Raw genomic sequence first — 21,156 nt, 5'->3', positions numbered from 1 at the left:
TGATTTTACAGCATGGCATTTTTAAAAATTACCTTCATATACTTCAGTCTATCCTGAACTATTTATGGGGGGGTTTGGTAGCTGGAGACTGCATTGCTCAGTTTCCCCTTTCATGTTCCTCTACCCTTCATTGCTGTTAACACGACACTGTCAAGCTGAAGAAGGTGAACTTTTACTTTCACTTTGCAGTTTCTAATACGAGTGTTGGTTTTAGTTCCCAAAAGACATTATTTAAGATATGAATTTGTCATAGCTCTTCCTTTTTTTCCCAGTGTGCTGCTTTTCTTTTGTGTTGTGGTGCTCTTTAAAGCCGAGACAGGCCATAGAGGAAGCTGTAGAGTTCCTGAATTCTTCAGTTGCCATGGTGCAGGAAATGGAGTAATGAGTTACTGCTCTGAACACACTGGCTTAAGGTGTCATTTTATAAATAAACATCATAAAAATCTTTTACATGCCAAACAGAAACTACTGAAAATGTGAAAGCTTTGCAAATGTGGCTCATTCTCATCTGCATTTTGTAGTACTTGAACAGTATAGGGAACAGGTCTCTATGGTTACTTCAAGTTGCTTTTTTCTCCTGTTTGTTTTTCTTTTCTCACTCATTCTGTGTGCAGTAGATATTATTTCTGTGCTAGTGCTAATCCAGTACATAACAGTAGTGCTTCACACTATGTACAATGACACATTGGATTCTGTCATGACTTAGCTGCATGTAAGTACATATGTATGTATGATAAGTAACAACAGTGAAGCTGGCATGACCACAGTGGCACCTGTAAAGTTTGAAAGGTCATTCATACAAATGGTTTGATCCTTTGCAAATGTGACCAAAGTATTTTCTTCAGAAGTTGCATTAAAGGATGTTAAGAACCCAAGCACTGATGTTGATGGTCAGTGTTGTTTTTCTACCAGTAAGATCATCTTGAGTTTATTTACTTCTGGGTTATCTGATTTCAAGATTAAATTTTTAGATAACCAGTTCTGCTGTTGAAAGTGTTGCTGAGAGGCTGGGATAATTATTTTATTCCCCATAGGTAAAGACTAGAACTAAATTAAAAAATGTGCTGTTTTGACCAAATAATCTCTATTAACCTCTAACAGCAGCCTCTCGTGCTTTGTTGCTGGCCAGTCTGTACCCTCTTCATTCTGGGCAGCAAGAACTTTTGGTGTATCTGATTCTGTGTACATGTTAAGATTTTGCAGGTAAAAATTTGTAGGGTGTAGGTAATGCAAACCTTTAGAAAGGAAAAAAAATAAGGGGAGGGGGAAGAAAAAAAGGAAGAAGGATCACAGGAAAATTGAAACAGAGACATTGTCTCTCTAAAACTTGTCTTGGAATGAATATATATAAAGTTTAACATGAATATTCATTTTTAAAGGATAATTCATTTAGTTAGTGCTGTTATTCTGTTGCTCTATGTGCAGCTCTGCTTTTGTAGTTTAACCAATATTAGTATAATTAATGGTCTGAAGATATCAAGGCCTTTTCTGTCACACCTATGCAGTATTTTGAGAGTACTGAGCCTGTCAAATCCCTCTCTGCCATTCATCAAGAGACCGGGCTGTTATCCCTGGTGTAGTTGTGTGGGTGTACACATGTACTAAGCAGCAGAATATAATTGAATGGGTGGCTTACTTTGCTTCACCAGGTATTCACAGCTTTTCACAGAGTTTGCTTCAGTATGTTACTGGCATAGTGGGTTCTTAGGGACATATCAATGAAGATACAGGGTAATGCTAAAAGAAAAATTTAGGCTTGTTTCCTCTCTCTCTCACATCCTCTAGTGCTTGCTGCATCTATAGTTGGATTTGTCTTTGAAGGAACTTTGCCACACAAGTTTACCAGAGATGTCATGGAAAGCTAAATGAAGTGCAGGAAAAGCCTGCAAAGCACTTCATATTCAATTTTATTGGCTAATTGAGCACCTAACCTCTTGTAGTTGTATAGGGATATTTTCCATTTATTCAACTGTGTATATTGAGTTTTCTTAGAGGCAATGCCTGCTGAACAGCAGGTGCCTGATTTCTGGACATAAGAACAATCCAGTTTGTCTACTTATTGGCTTCTGAAATGAAAATAAAAAGTTAGGTTGAAATTTTGTGGAGGTTAGCAAAGGAGTTTTGGAAATTGCTTGGTTTTGGTTTTAAATCAAGATTTTTTCCCCCTCATAACTACCTTCATTGAAACTAAGATGCTTTCAAGTACATTCTAAATGAGAAAATAGAGATATTATCATATTTACAGTCTACCCTGAAGGCTTATTCGTGGGTGAACTCCACCATAAGGAGTTATCAGATGAAGAGGAGATATCATATTTTACTATGGAAGAATTATTCTTCATTCTCTGCTAGTTCTGGTAAATATTGTGGGGGCAAGAGGTGCAAGAATGTAAGTTACTGTAGGTATTTTCATACTCATTTAAGGTGTAACATTTAAACACCTATGCTTACACATATTTTTTAGTTGTGGGAGGGTTTTTTTTGTTTGTTTGGCTTTGGTTTACTTTGTTTTGTTTGTTTTTAGTTATCGGACTGATTTTCTGTTACGAATCTCTTGCTGTAAGATCTGTATTTCTGAAAAACAAAGGATGTTAACTAGAATGACTGAAACCTTATTCCTGCTGTTTTGATAACATATATTCTCAGAATGCTTTGCTAGACCTATTAATTATTTACATGACAGTTAAGTAATTGTGCTATGCTGCCTTGTACCACAGATCTTAGCTGCTGGAAGCAAATGCAAGCTGAATCTGGATTTTAATTTTGGGGTGAAGAGTGTCTATTATAATGATATTTCTGTCTGCGTTAAGAATGATGTTTGGAAAACTTGCAGCTGCTGCTTATGAGGTTGCATATGTGTCTACACACACAAACTTTCAATGTGGATTATTAATCTTTATTCAAGTTTTAAGTAAGATGACACTGCAAGAAGTCTTATATTCTCTGTATCTCAATTTAGAGACGTTTTTACACCACATTTAATCCTCTAATGCCTTCATGCTAGTTCTGTTTATTAAAGATTCATAATGCTGTGATACTTCTGTCTTCCAAATTTTACTTTCTGTATAATTTATAATCAGTATGCCAGGAAAAGATTGTGAGAAGTAACTGTAGATGAGCAAGAGATAACCTGCACACATTGCTCAGAAGGAACTTTAGCTTTTGCTTTTTTCCTTTGGTTGTTGCTTTAGTAATAATTTGTGATTAGCATAGAAACAAATACCTCATGGGATTTTCCTGTGTAATATTAGGGCTGAATATTGTATTAATGGTGACATACCTAATTTCTCATTTGAAATGTAGAAAAGATTGATAGAATGGAATCATAGAATCAACAAGGTTGGAAAAGACCTCAAAGATCATCAAGTCCAACCTGTCACCCAACACCTCATGACTACTAGACCATGGCACCAAGTGCCATGTCCAGTCCCCTCTTGAACACCTCCAGGGATGGTGACTCCACCACCTCCCTGGGCAGCCCATTCCAATGGCTAACAACTCTCTCTGTGAAGAACTTTCTCCTCACCTTGAGCCTAAACTTCCCCGGCGCAAATACCTCATGGGATTTTCCTGTGTAATATTAGGGCTGAATATTGTATTAATGGTGACATACCTAATTTTTCATTTGAAATGTAGAAAAGACTGAGTGTGTTCCCTGCAGAAGGTGAAAACAGAACCTGTTTTTCATAGGTGTTAAATTTCAATCTTCTATGTGAATCTTGTTAAGATGTATTGATGATGGATGTGACTCTGAGGTGTGTAAATAATTCCTAACTACATGGGAAGAATAACAAGGACATAAATTACTACAAAGATTTCAGATTCGCTAGGGTTAAATTTTGCTGATGATAATTTGGGAGATTATTTTAGCCAGCAAATAGAGAAAGCTGGTGCATGCTGAAGAGAATTTCTGCTGGTTTGCTTAGGGCTATATGTTGCTATAAAGACACCTTTAATTTGTAATACCACATTGTATTCCCATTTACTTACTTAATCTCTTCTAAATAGAGTAATAGGTAAGCATAAAATGCTATTGAACATACATACAAGACTCGGGCATGCCTTTAATACTGCTTTTTTTGTTTTCTTTCAATGTCAGGGGTGATCACTTAAGACTATGAAAGTGGGTTAGAAGCACTATCCTTCCATAAATGACATTCCCACAGATTCTGCAGTATTCAAGAGCTCAACATGGAGTTACCCATTTTCAGTCATATAATTATAAAGAGTCTTCGGGAACACTTAGAGAACAGTAGTCCCCTTCTAGAAAAAAACAACAACCAGGAGAGCTCCCAGTTGCAGGGGTGCTCATTTACCCAGGGGAATGGTGGTAATGAATGATTATTAAAACAACAACAAACCACAAAACAAAGAAAAACCCCCCACAAAAACTATTGATATGTATGTGTAGTCTCATCTATAGAAGGTCTTTGTGTATATACTCGTTAAATATGCTCATAATTTATTTCCTTGGTAACAAATATGGTAATGTTACACTGCAAATCAGGTCATAAATTTCTTTACCAACAATTATTAAGTGAGTTGGAAAGAAACAAAATGCTGGTATGGAAAGAGATGTTTTTGGAAGTCGGACTTCAGTGAAGGCGTAGAGAAAAACACATTATTGTTGTAAGAGAAGTCATGCATAACCAAACTTGTCCAGAAGTGTGTTTAATGTACTTAGAAAACATTAGCTTCCTTGTGCAGCTATCTTTGTTGCTCTTGTAAGCCTCTTGCCTGCTTTGATTATGGGATAGAATTCCCCATTTCTTTTATACCTTAGAGTAAAAATAACTGTGTTTTGAAGATAAATTGGTTTGGTTTTTAATTAAAATGCAACTCAGCATTCTGGATTTGAGATGCTTATTTTAGGGAAAAGGAATAATTGCTAGACTCCTCACTTGTTGAGAATGGAATGGAATGGAATGGAATGGAATGGAATGGAATGGAATGGAATAGAATAGAATAGAATAGAATAGAATAGAATAGAATAGAATAGAATAGAATAGAATAGACCAGGTTGGAAAAGACCTTTGAGATCATCAAGTCCAAACTATCATCCAACACTATCTAATCAACTAAACCATGGCACCAAGCACCCCATCCAGCCTCTTCCTAAACACCCCCAGTGATGCTGACTCCACCACCTCCCTGGGCAGCACATTCCAATGGCCAATCTCTCTTTCTGGGAAGAACTTTCTCCTCACCTCCAGCCTAAACCTCCCCTGGCACAGCTTGAGACTGTGTCTTCTTGTTCTGGTGCTGGTTGCCTGAGAGAAGAGACCAACCCCCACCTGGCTACAACCTCCCTTAAGGTAGTTGTAGAGAGCAATAAGGTCTCCCCTGAGCCTCCTCTTCTCCAGGCTAAGCAACCCCAGCTCCCTCAGCCTCTCCTCCTAGGGCTTATGCTCCAAACCCCTCCCCAGCTTTGTTGCCCTTCTCTGGACACCTTCCATCAACTCAACATCTTTCCTAAACTGAGGGGCCCAGAATTGGACACAGTACTCAAGTTATGGCCTAACCAGTGTGTTTTGAGGATAGGTTGGTTTGGTTTTTAATTAAAATGCAACTCAGCTTTCTGGATTTGAGATGCTTATTTTAGGGAAAGGGAATAATTGCTAGACTCCTCACTTGTTGATAATGTTCAAATTTGTCTTATCTTGTGTTGGCTTGTTTTGTGAATTAGCCTGCTGCCCAAAGCTACAAAGAAGGAGATGGGATTTGCATTTAAGGGCCAGTTGCTCAGGGCTGGAGGCTGATCACTGGTGTTTAGTGCCAGCATCTAGTCTTACCTGAGACCTCAGTGACCATCCCACCTATCTCAGAAGCAGCTGCCATTGCAGGTTGCTTCACGTGCTTTCAGGTAGCCCTTTATATTGTGTATAAAATAGGGAGTTGCTGGGATTGATACATCATTTCAGTAATCTAGACCTCTTTAAACTGCAGCTTTAAACACAGGTCTTACTGGGTTCTCTTTCCTTGATCATTAGGGATTTGCAGAGTTGTTTCCTTATGGACCTACCAAGTGTACAGCATGTGACGACAGAATGTGCAGAATTACTTAGGCTGGTGCCGGTGGTGTAACACCTGTCAAACAGCTCTTTCAGCTTACTGTCTGCAGAGTAGTGGTGAAGGCCATGTAGGTTGGAAGTGGAGAGCCTGGCTTTCTTGGCTTGTGACTCCCAGCTAGTGGCAGTTTCCTGTGGCTTGACGAGGCTATTTGAGCTCCAATTGACTATTGGCTATGCTATCCAAACACTCAACCATTTATCCTGCTCTGTGATTAGCTGGCTCTGTCAAGGACAGCCTCAGCTGGGGTTCTTTGCATGCTGTTAAACACAAACCATGAACTCTGGATGTGTTTCTGGTTTGACTTTACATAGAGTTGTAAAAACCAAGAAATTCCAAGTTCCTATTTGTCAACTCAGTGCAAACTGATCACACTAGCAGGTTTGAATTTCTTGTGATGAATTTCAATTGGGACATCCATCATATAACCTGAAGGTATCAAAACAAATGCAACTGTGAAGAACTAGCATAAAACCCAACTATAACTGTAATCTAAAGCTAAGCACCTCTCTGATTTTATAAAGAACAGCAGTATGTAAGTACCTGTTAGTCCTAGTTCTTGGATAGCTCCTATGAATGCTGGAAGACAGACTGTTGACAGTTTTATGGCGTGGAAAAGAGCAGGTCTGATTTGCTGGAGGACATGTGTAAGTTCAGCAATAGCAATTCATATTTTATGATCTTTTTGATAGCATTCACAAGTCTCATTATTTTATGAGAAACTTAAAAATAGAATTTAATCCTTTTCACAGGCAGCTTTAGGGTGAAATTCCTGTCATCTATTGTGTCTAGTTGACAGCATTCAACAGGACCTGGGCCTGGGTTTAGAGAATACTATTTTATTTATCAGGGCCAGTGGTTGAATTTCACATAGCAATTAATACATAAGTGTCTCCATAATAAATGTTAGAGAACATAGTTACAGAGAACATAGGGCAATGTAATTTGAAAATTAAATCTAGCCTACCAAATCTAGTAGAAGTATGGGCTAGGATATCCATGTAACATATTGGGCTTTCTACAGAGGAACCTTGGTTCAAACTGGGGGGAGAGAGAGGGTGGGCAAGTAAGAAAAGTTGGGGATTCATAGAATCACCAGCACTCTCAAGTCCTTTTCTTCAGGGCTGCTCTCAAGCCAGTCACTGCCCAGTCTAGATCAGTGTAGGATCTTATACTTGGTCTTGGTGAACCTCATGAGGTTGGCTTGTGCCCACCTCTCCAGCCTGTCAAGGTCCCTCTGGATGGATCCCTTCCCTCCAGCGTGTCTGCTGCACCACACAGCTTGGTGTCATCAGCAAACTTGCTGAGGGTGCACTCAATGCCACTGTCCACATTGCCAACAAAGATGTTAAACAAGCCTGGTCCCAGGACTGATCCCTGAGGGACTCTGCTTGTCACTGGCCTCCACTTGGACATAGACCCATTGACAGCCACCCTTTGGGTGTGGCCATCAAGCCTGTTCTTTATCCACTGAGTGCTCCATCCCTCAAACCCATACTGCACCAGCTTTGAGACCAGGATGTGGTGTGGGACACTGTTGAAGGCTTTGCTTAGGTCCAGGTAAATGATGTCAGTTGCTTGGCCTTCATCTATTAATGTTGTGACCTTGCCATAGAAGGCCACCGGGTTTGTCAGGCAAGATTTGTTCAATCACCTCTTTGTTATTCTTCTGACTCAGCAGTGCCTCCAGGAGAATCTGTTCCATGATCTTACTGGGCACAGAGGTGAGACTGTCTGGCATGTAGTTCCCTGGATCAAAGGGGAGAGAAAAATGTGCAGTATAATTCATGTAGGCATTTGATTATTTTGATAAAAGATGAACACAGTGCTGAATAGTTTAAAAAATTAGCTTCTAGAAAATGATAGAATGTGAAATTGAAGGTATTATATACAGTCATCATCTGCCTTCGTCTTCTTGTGTATCTTTGATAATTAGATAACTACATGTTTTACATGTCAGCAACCCTTCCTGGATAAAAAGCCCACTTTCTGGATTGGTGAAACATTTTAAAATTAACATACCATGAAGCAATAGGAATGTATAGTGCTGTATGTGGAAATAGTGTTCTGAATTCACCCAAAGATAGGCCCCTCCTTTTAAAAGACAGCCTAACGCCACATGTTTGGGAAAGATTAGGAAACCACTGCTGATCTCCTAGGGAAAAAATGCTAAATAACTGAGCAATTAAAGAGTTTTGATTTTAGAAAGCATGCAAGAGCAAACTAGCACTTGGCTGACAAAAGAAGTATGAGAGTACCTGTTAAATGCTTTTTGTGTATCTGACTTCTGAGTCTTCTGTGAGAGGGGAATTGGTTTAGCTGCTTCTAAATCTAGATTGCACATCATTACCGGAGGATGGATAACTACGCTTCTTTGTTGCCTTTTGTACTCTGGGCTGTGTTGTATCTTGCGGGATGTTGACTTGCTGGAACCAGTCCAGAGAAGGGCAACAAAGTTGGTGAGGGGTTTGGAACACTAAGCCCTATGAGGAGAGACTGAGGGAGACTGAGGGAGAGGAGGAGACTCAGGGGTGACCTTATTGCTCTCTGCAACTACCTGAAGGGAGGTTGTAGACAGGCGGAGGTTGGTCTCTTCTCCCAGACAACCAGTACCAGAACAAGAGGACACAGTCTCAGGCTGCACCAGGGATCTTAGGAAGAAGTTCTACACAGAGGATTGCCCATTGGAATGGGCTGCCCCGGGAGGTGGTGGAGTCACTGTCATTGGAGGTGCTCAGGAGTAGACTTGATGGGATGCTTGGTGCCATGGTTTAGTTGTTTAGGTGGGTTGGATTAATTGATGGGTTGGACACGATGATCTTGAAGGTCTCTTCCAACCTGGTCTGGTCTATTCTATTCTATTCTATTCTATTCTATTCTATTCTATTCTATTCTATTCTATTCTATTCTATTCTCTCTGCTTTTTGCAGTGATGTGTGACTAGATATGATGTTTCAGAATTGCTAACTGATTTTATTGTAAGGTGTTCATTTTCTTCAGTTGCTTGTTTTAAGCCAATGTTTTAAGAAAAATAAGGGGAACTTGCAAGAGTCCTGATGTTGATTCTGTCCGGCTTGGCCAGCAGTCTAGGAAACACTCATATTATCTAAGTCTCTTTGTAGCTATCCTCTGATAATGATTTGGTAATTGGTATGGTAATTAACCTGGAAAACTATCCTCTGCTTCACTTGCCAGCTGTGATGTTAATGGTAAACTGATCCAGTGAAGGGAGACCTGAAATGTTTACAGGCTTTACTGTATTTAATTCATCTCATATTTCAGTGAATGGTGCTTTTCTGTTTGGTGGAGGTTTCTGAGTTGTGGAGTGGGTTTTGTTTGTTTGTTTTCTGTTTGTTGATGTGTTTTTTTTTTTCATTTGTGAAAACTGGTTTTCAGAGTTTTGGTGTTCATGAAGACTTTTCAAAAGCATTCTTCTAAGATATACAATTCTGGCTTCATGAATTTATGTATACTAGGCTGTAAAATATTGACATGCTTTTAATGTTAATTCTAGGTGCTTTACATACCATGTGTGTGTGTGTATATATATGTATCTATCTATCTATGTATCTGTCTATCTGTGGCCATTGGAATGTGCTGCCCAGGGGGGTGTATCTATGTATCTGTCTGTCTATCTGTGGCCATTGGAATGTGCTGCCCAGGGGGGTGGTGGAGTCACCATCACTGGAATTGCTTAAAAAGAGCCTGGATGAGGCACTTGGTGCCATGGCTTAGTTGATGAGATGGTGTTGGGTGATGGGTTGGACTGGATGATCTCAGAGGTCTTTTCCAACCTGGTTAATTCTGTATTCTGTATTCTGTACTCAACTATCTATCTATCTATCTATCTATCTATCTATCTATCTATCTATCTATCTATCTATCTATCTATCTACCTATCTATTCCTGAAATAAAATGCTATTTGACAGAAAGTGATCTGCATTAACTCAACTCTTTCATCAGTAGAAAGTAAACAGAATTGGTTCATTTGTATGGTCTCAAGCTGCGCCAGGGGAAGTTTAGGTTCGAGGTGAGGAGAAAGTTCTTCACCGAGCGAGTCATTCGTCATTGGAATGGGCTGCCCAGGGAGGTGGTGGAATCACCATCCCTGGAGGTGTTCAAGAGGAGATTGGATGTGGCACTTGGTGCCATGGTTTAGTCATGAGGTCTGTGGTGAAAGGTTGGACTTGATGATCCTCGAGGTCTCTTCCAACCTTAGTGATACTGTGATACTGTAAATATAGAAATCTATAGGAAATCTGTAAGGGGGTGAGATATTTACTTGTTACAGATGATACAAACTTTTCTCGACATTGTTGTCCTGCTTTATAGTAGATGTTTGGGTTTTTTACTGATTTAAACTAAGTAGACCATACCTAACCTAAGTATACATTGCAGGGGTTACCTGTGACTCTTCTTAGAATCATGAAATCATAGAATTATTAGGGTTGGAAGGGACGTCAAGGATCATCTAGTTCCAGCCCTGCTGCCATGGGCAGGTGCGCCTCACACTAGAGCAGGTTGCTGAGAGCAACATCCAGCCTGGCCTTCAACACCTCCAGGGATGAGGCTTCCACCACCTCCCTGGGCAACCTGTTCCAGTGTCTCACCCCCCTCACAGTGAAGAGCTTCTTCCTAATATCAAATCTGAATCTACCCATTTCTAGCTTTGTTCCATTTCCCCTAGTCCTATCATTACCTGATAGCCTAAAAATTATCACTTTTAGAACATGGAAGCCCTTCTGTTTATATAATTATGTTCTAGTTTACAGTGTGCTGATTTTCCAATTTACTCTCTTCTATAGGAAGCATTTGTTACTGTAGGTGTTGAAGGTGCAATGAGGTCTTCACGAAGTTGTGGGTTTCTCTGAAAAAAACATGGATGAAGTGCAGTGAATTTTAAAACCTGTTATTAAGGATGATTTTTGTTTTATAGGTTATTCAGCAATAGTTATGAACTCCCGTTTGCGAGCTTTAGGTGGGAGGATAAGTAACATACGAGCATCAGAACTACCAAAAGAGAAAACCCGATCAGAGATCATCTGTAACGTCCACTTCTTGGATGGCTCAGTACACAGCTTTAAAGTCAATGTAAGTTTGTAAATCCACTTTCTTTTTCTTTTGTTTTGTTTTTAACGTGCATAGAAATTTGTTTGAAAGCTGAAGGTCAAATATGGAATCCTAAGGATGTGGAACACGTGGGATTTCCAGAAGATCATGGAATTGTTAGGCTTGGAAGGGACCTCAAGGATCATCCAGTTCCAAACCCCCTGCCATGGGCAGGGACACTTCCCAGTAGATCAGGCTGTGTGGAAGATGTAGCTTTGCCATTACAAATTGAAGAATTACTGGTTATGAAATGGTTTTCTAAAGTGCTATTTTAATTTTCTTTAAACCAACCAACTGAAATGTTATAAAATGGTGGCATGCAGATGGTATCTGGAAACAGGTCTTCTGTATGGTATGGGCACCATGAAAAAAGTAGATCTAGTGATCATGATGAGCTATGAATGAGTACTGACATTCAAAAGGGACACCTAGATTTGGATGTGGCACTCCTCCTCTCCCATGAAGAGGCTGGTAGTGCTAGAAGGAGGAAGCCTTGCAAATTCCTGTAGTGATGTCAGTGCAAATTTTATGAAATGCAAAGATGATGTAAATTGTGAAGATGATATGGCTTAGTAGGACAGTTCTGTTCAGCCTTTTGTGCTTCTTTATCTGGGAGCAGGAAAAAAAAAAGGATGTTAACAGAGGTTTGTACTCCATGTATTTTAGTCTGTAAATATTTTGGTTTATAACTAGTGATACTTGGTTTTGATTTGGAAGCTCCAAGTTTAAATGTGTTGCACTTTGAACAAATATAAGGCTAATATTCATGTATACATAAACATGCTTAATGTTTTTAGAGATAATTACAATTTTCTGCTACAAATGGTGAAAAGTGGATGGGGGGAAAAGCAGAACACTCAAAGCTTGGCCTTTGTCTATTTAATAGCATAAATGGAATTGAAAACACCTCCCATTCTAGTGTGACAGATTGAAAAATACTGAGTGTAGCTTTGTCATCTAGCTGCTATCTGAACACAGAGTTCTTACTGCAAGCGGGTGTCTGTCTTTTAAAGGCATATAGGGGGTTTATACAGAAAAGTAACATCAGAGAAAAGAAGCATCAAGGTAAGGAGAAACTTGGAAAAAAATTGCTTTGAGTTTAAGCAACTAGATATTCCAGAGTTAACAGTTCTAATATCTTTTTGGCACTGCCCAGATGCTCAAAGCTAGTAAATTTGAGGTGGATTTAAATGTAATACAAAGATGACAGATTAAGTAGTTTAAATTTACAATCTGTTGAGCCACTGAAAAGAACGACTTCGATACTTTGAAACTTTAGACTAGTACTGTGTGGCATATTTGAAAAGGTGGCAAAACCTTCATGTTATCTCCAAATACTGAACTTTTTATAGAATAGGGAGGGTAGAGATAGAACTTTATTTTCATTCTGTAGGAACAGGATCTTTAGGTTTAGGCTAGATATTGGGAAGAAGTTCTTCATGGAAAGAGTGATTTGCCATTGGAATGGGCTGCTCAGGGAGATGGTGGAGTCACCATCACTGGAGCTGCTTAGAAAGAAACTTGATGGGGTGCTTAATGCCATGGTTGAGTTGATTAGATAGTGTTGGATGATAGGTTGGATTTGATGATCTCAAAGGTCTATCCTATCCTATCCTATCCTATCCTATCCTATCCTATCCTATCCTACCCTATCCTATCCTACCCTATCCTATCCTATCCACAGAGTCCACATAAAACTCTGCTAGCAAACTGCAGAGTTTCAAAGTGATGGCTGCAGGTTTCTTTATCAATCTGCTTGGTAGTGATCTCTTTTCCCAGTGGTTCTGTCTCTGTGTGAATGAGAACCAAATAGCCTAAAACTGGGTAGAGGAAGAAGGAAACTGGATTTTGCTTATGGAAATAATCTGAGGGACTTTTCCTCTATTGAGAAACCTGAAAATAGCTGTATAATTTGATTCCTTTAAATGTGCTCTGATTAAGCATATGTCAAAAAAGAGTATCAGTAATCTGGCCTATTTTAAATAAATACTTCATTTCCAGAAAGGAATTCCATTTTTATCTTGTTCTTTTGGCTTTTGCAGAGTAGTGAGGTGATAGACTATTTTGTTCATTGTTTATATTGAAGGTACTTATACAACAGTTTTGGTGAATCTGAAATTTGTACAGATGGTACCAGAAAGACTTAATCAGTATAACTTGCAGTATGTACCCTTCTGAGATCATCATTGTCAAGAAAGTTCACAAAGGAGTACAGACAGGCACATTCTACTTAATTGCTTACAAGCCAAATAGATAGGTATGTTAATTCCTTGTGTCTGAGATGGCCTTTCTTGTCTTTCCCTCATTTAGATGAAATGTGTCTAAAGTCCGAGCAACATATTGAAGGTGCATGTAAGCTAAGAATTGGAAGTGTTCTTCTTTAAAAAAAAATCTTTGAGACAAAGACTTGACTGCACTTGATACAAAGTGTTGCATTTGATCTGAATGATATCCAGGTTTTCTTGAAGCCCCCACAATGAATTTCAGGTGTTTGAATTTTTGGATCAAGTTGATTTACTTCTCTCTCTGATGTTCCCCTTTTCTTTTTCTAAGGCTACAATGCATAAATTTTCCACATGAGGAAAATGTTAGTTGTCATTCTAATATATACAGAATGTGCTCACGTACCATGTTTGAGTGTGTTTAGTAGGTGTGTATTGAGCAATAATGCAAATTTATTTGTAATTTTTGATCTAAACATGCAGCAATTTTCAAGTATTGCTCTGCTTGACTTATTTGCCAGGTATGATCACTTGGGAAGTATGCCTCCCAGGCTGGCCAGAGCCTCATCCAGCCTGGGCTTAAACACCTCCAGGGATGGGGCCTCACCTCCCTGGACAACCCATTCAGGGCTTTACCACTCTCACGGTGAAGAACTTCTTCCTCACGTCCAGTCTGAATCTCCCCACCTCCAGCTTCCTTCCATTCCCCCTAGTCCTATCACTCCCTGATATCCTGAGAAGTCCCTCCTCAGCCTTCTTGTAGCCCCCTTCAGATACTGGAAGGCCACAATAAGGTCACCTCGGAGCCGCCTTTTCTCCAGCTCCAACTCTTTCAGCCTGTCCCCATAGGAGAGGTGCTCCAGCCCTCTGATCATCCTCGTGGCCCTTCTCTGGACATGTTGCAGAAAAATTGCATGACTTGAATTTCAAATCTTAAGGAGTGCTTTTTCCTTCCCTACCATCTCAGTTAAGGTCCTCCTTCCAATATTTGAGAAGGAACATGATTGTTAAAATTAACACTAGCAATTACTGTTGGTGTATTTAAAATGATAGGCAGAGATACAAGCCCTAAAGGTTTGTGGGTTTCATGGGTGTGAGTTTTATAACTCTAAAATGCAATGAGGCAGAACTGTTGGATCTTTGTCACTAAGTTTTCCTACTGGATACTATTTGCAAATATTTATGTTTTGTTAGTTGTATATCTGTGTTACTGCTGGCTGTTCAACAAATACTTAGTTGTACATTGAGGCAGAGCAGTATACTCTGCAACTAGAAACAATAAGACAGCTTGGAATTTGATGATGCCTTTGAGGACAGTAAGAAAATTATATGATCTCCACCAAGCTTGTTAGTTTTAGTCCTTTGTGAGGCCTGGCTTCATAATAAATGCTGAAGGACTGAATTAGTGGAGGGGAGATTTTTCCAGAGTTGACACTGGAATGACTAACCTCATGTATATGTTTTAAATATTTTTTGAGGCAGAGGAAAAGCAGTGGGTCACAACTCTGTGGGCTTGGGTAAATATTTTCTACAACCTTTATGATGGAAAATACAGCATTGGAGTGTATGGAATCTCAAAGAGTTATGGCATGGGCAGGGAGTTAGCTCATGAGGTAACAGTAGCTCTTGCTGAAAAGGACATTAGCAGAGTTTCCAGCTGCCAGACATGTTGCTGTTAGCTTTTTTTTAAAATTTCTTTTTAGTAAATCACAAATGTAAGATTTGAGGCATTATTAACAATAAATTAAAAAGAATGTTGTAGCAGGTTACCAGCTTATCTTGAACAAGGAGTCACTGCAGTGAAGAAAACCAGCAGTGTAAATGAATAGTTTTCATAAGATGAGGTAATGTGTTTTGTAAGCTCAATTTTCAGTTGCAAACAATATAGGAGGAAAACACTGGTATTTTTCAGGCTGAGCTGCTCAAGTGTTCTGAAAAAGGTGAGCGCTATTACGCATCAGACAGGAATCTTCAGTTGAGTCAAAAGTATTAAGTGTTAGTCTTGGTGTTGAGGTCACCCTCCAAGGAATGTCATGTGCAGATTCTGGCTACTTACAGAGAAAAGAGGGAAGTTCCAGTCAGGCAGGCTTAAAAAGCACAACTAGGATACTCTGCAGAAGTCTGGACTCAAGGAAAGGACAGACTGTTTGTTCTAGCTAAACAAAATCTTGCATGCTCTGAATGAAAGCATCAGGTGAGTAAATAATTTCCAGGAAGAGAAAAGGATGGAGTTTGCAGAAGAGCAAATAAACTAGTTGTGTGTAAAATCAGGGCAGAAATTAAAAGCAAGTGTAGCATTTTTTTCAGTCTCATGGGCATATTGGGACCAAAGGGCACAGGACAGACTAAACTAGGAAGGGATCACCTCAAGCAGCACATGAGGGGCAATGGGTATTATGTCTGAGGTAAGACTGAATTTGTAAAGCTTAGGTAGTGCTTAAGTGTGAGATTATCATTGCCAGAAAGTGGGGGCAGAGCTCTTTCTGAGAGAAGGACAGGGAAGATGTACAATATGTCACTTTGTACCCTTTACCCTCTAGAAGTTAGCAAACTGGAAAGGGTTACTTGCATGTTGACCCCCTCCACTCCAAAGAACTAGGCTTTCTCTTACATTTATGCAGTGCTTAGTACAGTGAATTCTGAGTTCACCTCAGCTTCTAGGCAGCACTTGCCATTAAAAATAGTGAAGGGACTTGTTCTCTTCAAAATCATGTAGCTTACTAGAAATTAAACTCTAGTAATTCCTTATATATAGCAGGAAATTGTTGTGACACATGCAGAATGTAGTAAGTATTAGTTATGACTGCTTTAATTTTTTTATGGGTTTTTCTTGGTCCTTATCCAACATGAGATTAAATATGTTTCAAGGCAGATTTAAATGGAGGTGAATGCTGTGTGGTTGTAAGGTGGCTGATGCAAAGCTTGTAATAGTTCAGAATAATGATTGGTCAATGAAGGTGAAGGCATCTGAATTAGGGTGAAGGATCAGAAGCATGAGAAGGGAATTAGGAGATAATGTTGTTGCAAAAAGAAGAGAATGAAGGAAGTCAGGAGTGTTGAAATTCAGATTCTTTTGCTAACCATGGGGGGTGTTTATAATGAAATTTGAGATTCCTGAACAATTTCATTATTAAATAATGTGTGTGTCTCATCCCCTATGATTACAGCTTGCAGTCACAGTATAACTTCAGTTGCTCGTTTAGCTTGTGTCTGAAGTATCTACCATAGATGTGCAGTTATCCTTTGGAGTTGTGCAGGTATTATGTGATGTCACTTGAAAGCGTTTTAACATTCTACTTGTAAAAACACAGCCCTGGGTAAATAAATGTTGTATGTATAGAAAGACAGTACTAAACATTAATGTATTCACATCAGGAAATGCCCATTATTTCAGAGGGTTAAGGTCTGCTGTTTTCATAGGGCGCTCTTGTGTGCACATACAGATAACCTCTGACAGCAAATCTCAGTCTTCATAGCAGAACCTACTTCATTGATGGTGCTGAACAGAGATCCTTGACAGATGCACAATACCCTGGCTTTGTGTGGTGAGGAATGCTTGGTCACCTGGTCCTTGCCTTTTGCTGAGATTTCTGTTTCTAAGCTGGATCTATGCTATTGAGAAAAAAAAATAGTTTGATCAGTGTTGTTGTTTTAGCATCCAAAGGAGCAGTAGCCTGTGCCCAGGTGGCCAAGAAGGCCAATGGCCTCTGGGCCTGCATCAAGAATAGTGTGGCCAGCAGAAGCAGGGAAGTCATTGTGCCTCTGTACTCAGCACTGGTTAGGCCACACCTTGCGGACTGTGTCCAGTTCTGGGCTCCTCAATTTAAGAAGGACATTGAGACTCTTGAATGTGTCCAGAGAAGGGCAATGAGCTTGGGGAGAGGCCTTGAGGACAAGCCCTGTCAGGAGAGGCTGAGGGAGCTGGGATTGTTTAGCCTGGCTCAGGGGAGACCTTCTTGCTCTCTACAACTCCCTGAAGGGAGGTTGTAGACAGGCGGGGGTTGGTCTCTTCTCCCAGGCAACCACCACCAGGACAAGAGGACACAGTCTCAAGCTGCACCAGGGGAACTTTAGGCTGGAGGTGAGGAGAAAGTTCTTCACAGAGAGAGTTGTTAGCCATTGGAATGTGCTGCCCAGGGAGGTGGTGGAGTCACCATCCCTGGAGGTGTTCAAGAAGGGATTGGATGTGGCACTTGATGCCATGGTTTAGTGGTCATGAGGTGTTGGGTGACAGGTTGGACTTGATGATCATTGAGGTGTTTTCCAACCTTATTGATTCCATGATTCTATGAAAGGATGGAGTAGGAATGTGCATATGTGACGGCTCACAGCCTGAATGTTGATGGCAGAGAAACTTTTGTGCTGGGTAAAACAGACAGTTTGTAGGCCAGGAGATGGCAGAGAGCTTCAGGAGGTGTTAGAGAAGAGCAGCCTATCTGAAGCCAGTTGTGTGTGCACTACAGAGGACACACTGAGCTCTGTTCTGGTTGGATTCTGTTTCAGCTGCCCTTCTGCTACACTGATCATCCCTGCCAACAGGGCATTACTCCTCTAGAGTGTGGTCAGGGGCCTATTACCTTCTGAGAGCAGCACCTTGGCATGGTGGTGATCCCTTCTTCCCCTCTAGCACATCGACTGCGTGGCTGACCTCAGACCATGTCTCACTGTGTGGAAGGAGCTTGAACCAAAATGCACTATTCAGGATTCTTGTTCCCCCCTCTTTAAGCCATAAAATGACCCTGTTTTAAATTTAGTTTCCAGTGCAAGGAAGCATTTTAGTTTGCCCCTGATAGGTGATTGGTTGATCATGCATTCCCTTCTTCAGCCTGGTTTTGGTGGTGACAGCAGGGGCCAGAGCAGCCCCATGTAGCTTCCAGGCTACAGCTCTAGAGAAGGGTGTTCCTCAAGACTGTGGTCAAGGGAAGAGTTTTCTGTTTCAAATTAAATTACTGGACTGACCTGAAGGGCTAGAGTTCATGTCACTTCATACTATGAAATTTCACATGCCTAATGTGTTTTTTTTAGAGAAGCCTCTTAAAAGAAACCCAACCAAAAAACAGAATAAACCACAAAAGCATACATTTGCCAGCATAAAGTTCTAATTGCTGAGAAATAGAACCAAGGAACTAGTAGTATTTGTAATCATGACTTACTTTTTTTTTTGTTTTGAATGAATTTATTTCAATTAATTGTGTCTTAAAATGTCTTTTCCAATCTAAATGATTATCTGAAATGTGTTAGTGGTGCAGAAATTTACTTCTGAAATTTTCTTGTTTTCAGAAACAAGACACTGGACAGATTTTGTTGGATATGACCTATAACCAGTTGGGTGTGATGGAGAAGGAGTATTTTGGTTTACAGCAAAATGAAACTTCAGTAGAATCACCTGTAAGTATAGTAAATAATCACAGTATCACAGTGTAACTAAGGTTGGAAGAGACCTCGAGGATCATCGAGTCCAACCTATCAACACAGACCTCAGGACTAAACCATAGCACCAAGTGCCACGTCCAATCTCCTCTTGAACGCCTCCAGGGACGGTGACTCAACCACCTCCCTGGGCAGCACATTCCAATGACTAACAACTTGCTCGGTGAAGAACTTTCTCCTCACCTCGAGTCTAAACCTCCACTGGCACAGCTTGAGACTGTGTCCCCTTGTTCTGATGCTGGTTGCCTGGGAGAAGAGAGCAACCCGTTCCTGGCTACAACCACCTTTCAGGTAGTTGTAGAGGGCAATGAGGTCACCCCTGAGCCTCCTCTTCTCCAGGCTAAACAACCCCAGCTCCCTCACCCTCTCCTCATAGGGCTTCTGTTCAAGGCCTCTCACCAGCCTTGTTGCCCTTCGCTGGACATGTTCAAGTGTTTCAATGTCCTTCTTAAACTGAGGGGCCCAGAACTGGATACAGTCCTCAAGGTGCGGCCTAACCAATGCAGAGTACAGGGGCACAATGACTTCCCTGCTCCTGCTGGCCACACTATTCCTAATACAGGCCAGGATGCCATTGGCCCTCTTGGCCACCTGGGCACACTGCTGGCTCATGTTCAGGCAGCTGTCGATCAGTACCCTCAGGTCCCCCTCTGTTTGGGAGCTCTCCAGCCACTCCGACCCCAGCCTATAGCTCTTCATGGGGTTGCTGTGGCCAAAGTGCAGCACCTGGCACTTGGACTTGTTGAATGCCATCCCACTGGATTCTGCCCATCTGTCCAGTCGGTCGAGGTTCCTCTGCAGAGCCTTCCTACCCTCTAACTGACTAACTAAATGTGTGTGCAGGAATACATGTGTATACACACATGCACACACAGTACTTCTTTGTAAATATTTTTAATCCATCTAATAGTTTTTCATTTCACAGCGATGGCTTGAACCCAACAAACCTGTTAGAAAACAATTGAAAGGTAAGATTTACTTTTTATGCCTTGCTTGTGGCTGTGTAATCCTGCTTTTCTGTGCTCCTATGACTAGAATAAATACATTTCTTGGAAATTGGCTCATCCAGATGCTAGATTTTCTTTAAAAGTAAATCTTATCTCTGCCAGTGTTTTCAGCAAAGCTTTCTACATTTCTTACTGCTACCTGAGTGCCAGTAAGACTTCAGAGATCACTAGCTTCAATGCATCAAAACCTGGCTTCTGAGCAGCTTTGTCTGCAAAAGTAGTAGTCATGTCAGAGTGCCAGTAAATTCCCCCTGATAGCGGTGATAAAGAACAGGGATTTTGATTGAGGGAAGTGGGTGGATCCAGTTTCATGTACAGATTCTGGCAATTTCTTGTCTCAAGTAGAATAGTGAAAAAAAAAGTTTATTCTTGTTTGTATTAAAAACCAATGCCACATGCCTCCAGGTGCCTGCATAGTAGGTGTTGTTCATAAACAGCTATGGATAACACCAAATATTTACCAAGAAGGACAGACTGGCCAACATGACCCCAGTCATGTTAGGAAGTCCAAGTGACATTGAGTCCCAATTTGTGATGTGAAACTTGAGCTGGTTTTCAGCTCTCTTATTTCAACATGTGCTGCAAATTGTGTGTGAAGTGAAATAAGGATACATGAAGTTAACATGGTGAATTTCTCTTAGTTTGCTATACGAACTTCTGTTAATTTCTTGTATTTACATTTAAGGTAGATTCAACCATAATCCCAACTGAGATGTTCCCATATATTTTCTGGGTTTTTATCTTCTTTTATCTATGGGGTAAAGATAACTAAATAATGCCTTTCAATATAAAGTAGCACATACAAAGTACTTTAACTGAAAGCATCAAAATATCTGAGAGAATTTTATTCTTGTAGTTGGAGTTGGGTATCAGGAGAGACTTCTTGTGATTTTCTTTGGTTTCATGAGAAAAATGCATGACATTTCTGTGTGGTTGTTCATGTAAATTTTTTTCTGTTAACATAGAAAGAATAACCTTGGTCTTTTTTTATACAAAAAAATTTTATTTGCTCTTCTAAAATATTGCAGGAGGTTTCCCCTGCACCCTTCATTTTCGCGTAAGGTTTTTTATACCTGATCCTAACACTCTTCAACAAGAGCAAACCAGGTAACTTGTATGATATTTGCTTCTCTGAACTAAGAATGTGTAACATCCTCCTTTCCCGCCTCCACAGCTTGGCAAACTATGGTTTATTAGGTAGATAGCTTCATATAGCTCTTTGTATTAAATATGGGCCACAAGGATGATCAGAGGGCTGGAGCGTCTCTCCTGTGAGGACAGACTGAAGGAGTTGGGGCTGTTCAGTCTAGAGAAGAGA

At 40.3% G+C, this 21,156-nt stretch overlaps 1 protein-coding gene across 3 annotated transcripts in view; it reads left to right on the top strand.

Annotated features, from left to right (window-relative positions):
* The window catches only part of PTPN3 (protein tyrosine phosphatase non-receptor type 3), a 201,666-nt gene that overhangs the window by 83,057 nt on the left and 97,453 nt on the right, over positions 1-21,156 (top strand). For 2 of the 3 annotated variants that reach the window (XM_068147429.1, XM_068147431.1), the window contains exons 2-5: positions 11,007-11,161; positions 18,682-18,789; positions 19,742-19,799; positions 20,867-20,945. In XM_068147429.1, coding sequence (XP_068003530.1) covers positions 11,007-11,161; positions 18,682-18,789; positions 19,742-19,799; positions 20,867-20,945 — 400 coding nt within the window. The remainder of the gene's footprint in view (positions 1-11,006; positions 11,162-18,681; positions 18,790-19,741; positions 19,800-20,866; positions 20,946-21,156) is intronic. The other variant, XM_068147430.1, reaches the window with a different exon arrangement.

Source organism: Melanerpes formicivorus, unplaced genomic scaffold (assembly GCF_026170545.1).
Source record: "Melanerpes formicivorus ecotype bairdi unplaced genomic scaffold, bMelFor1.0.p_v2 SCAF_15, whole genome shotgun sequence".
NCBI classification, from domain to species: domain Eukaryota; kingdom Metazoa; phylum Chordata; class Aves; order Piciformes; family Picidae; genus Melanerpes; species Melanerpes formicivorus.
The sequence above is the reverse complement of the archived record's forward strand: the minus strand, read 5'-3'. Positions and strand labels throughout refer to the sequence as shown.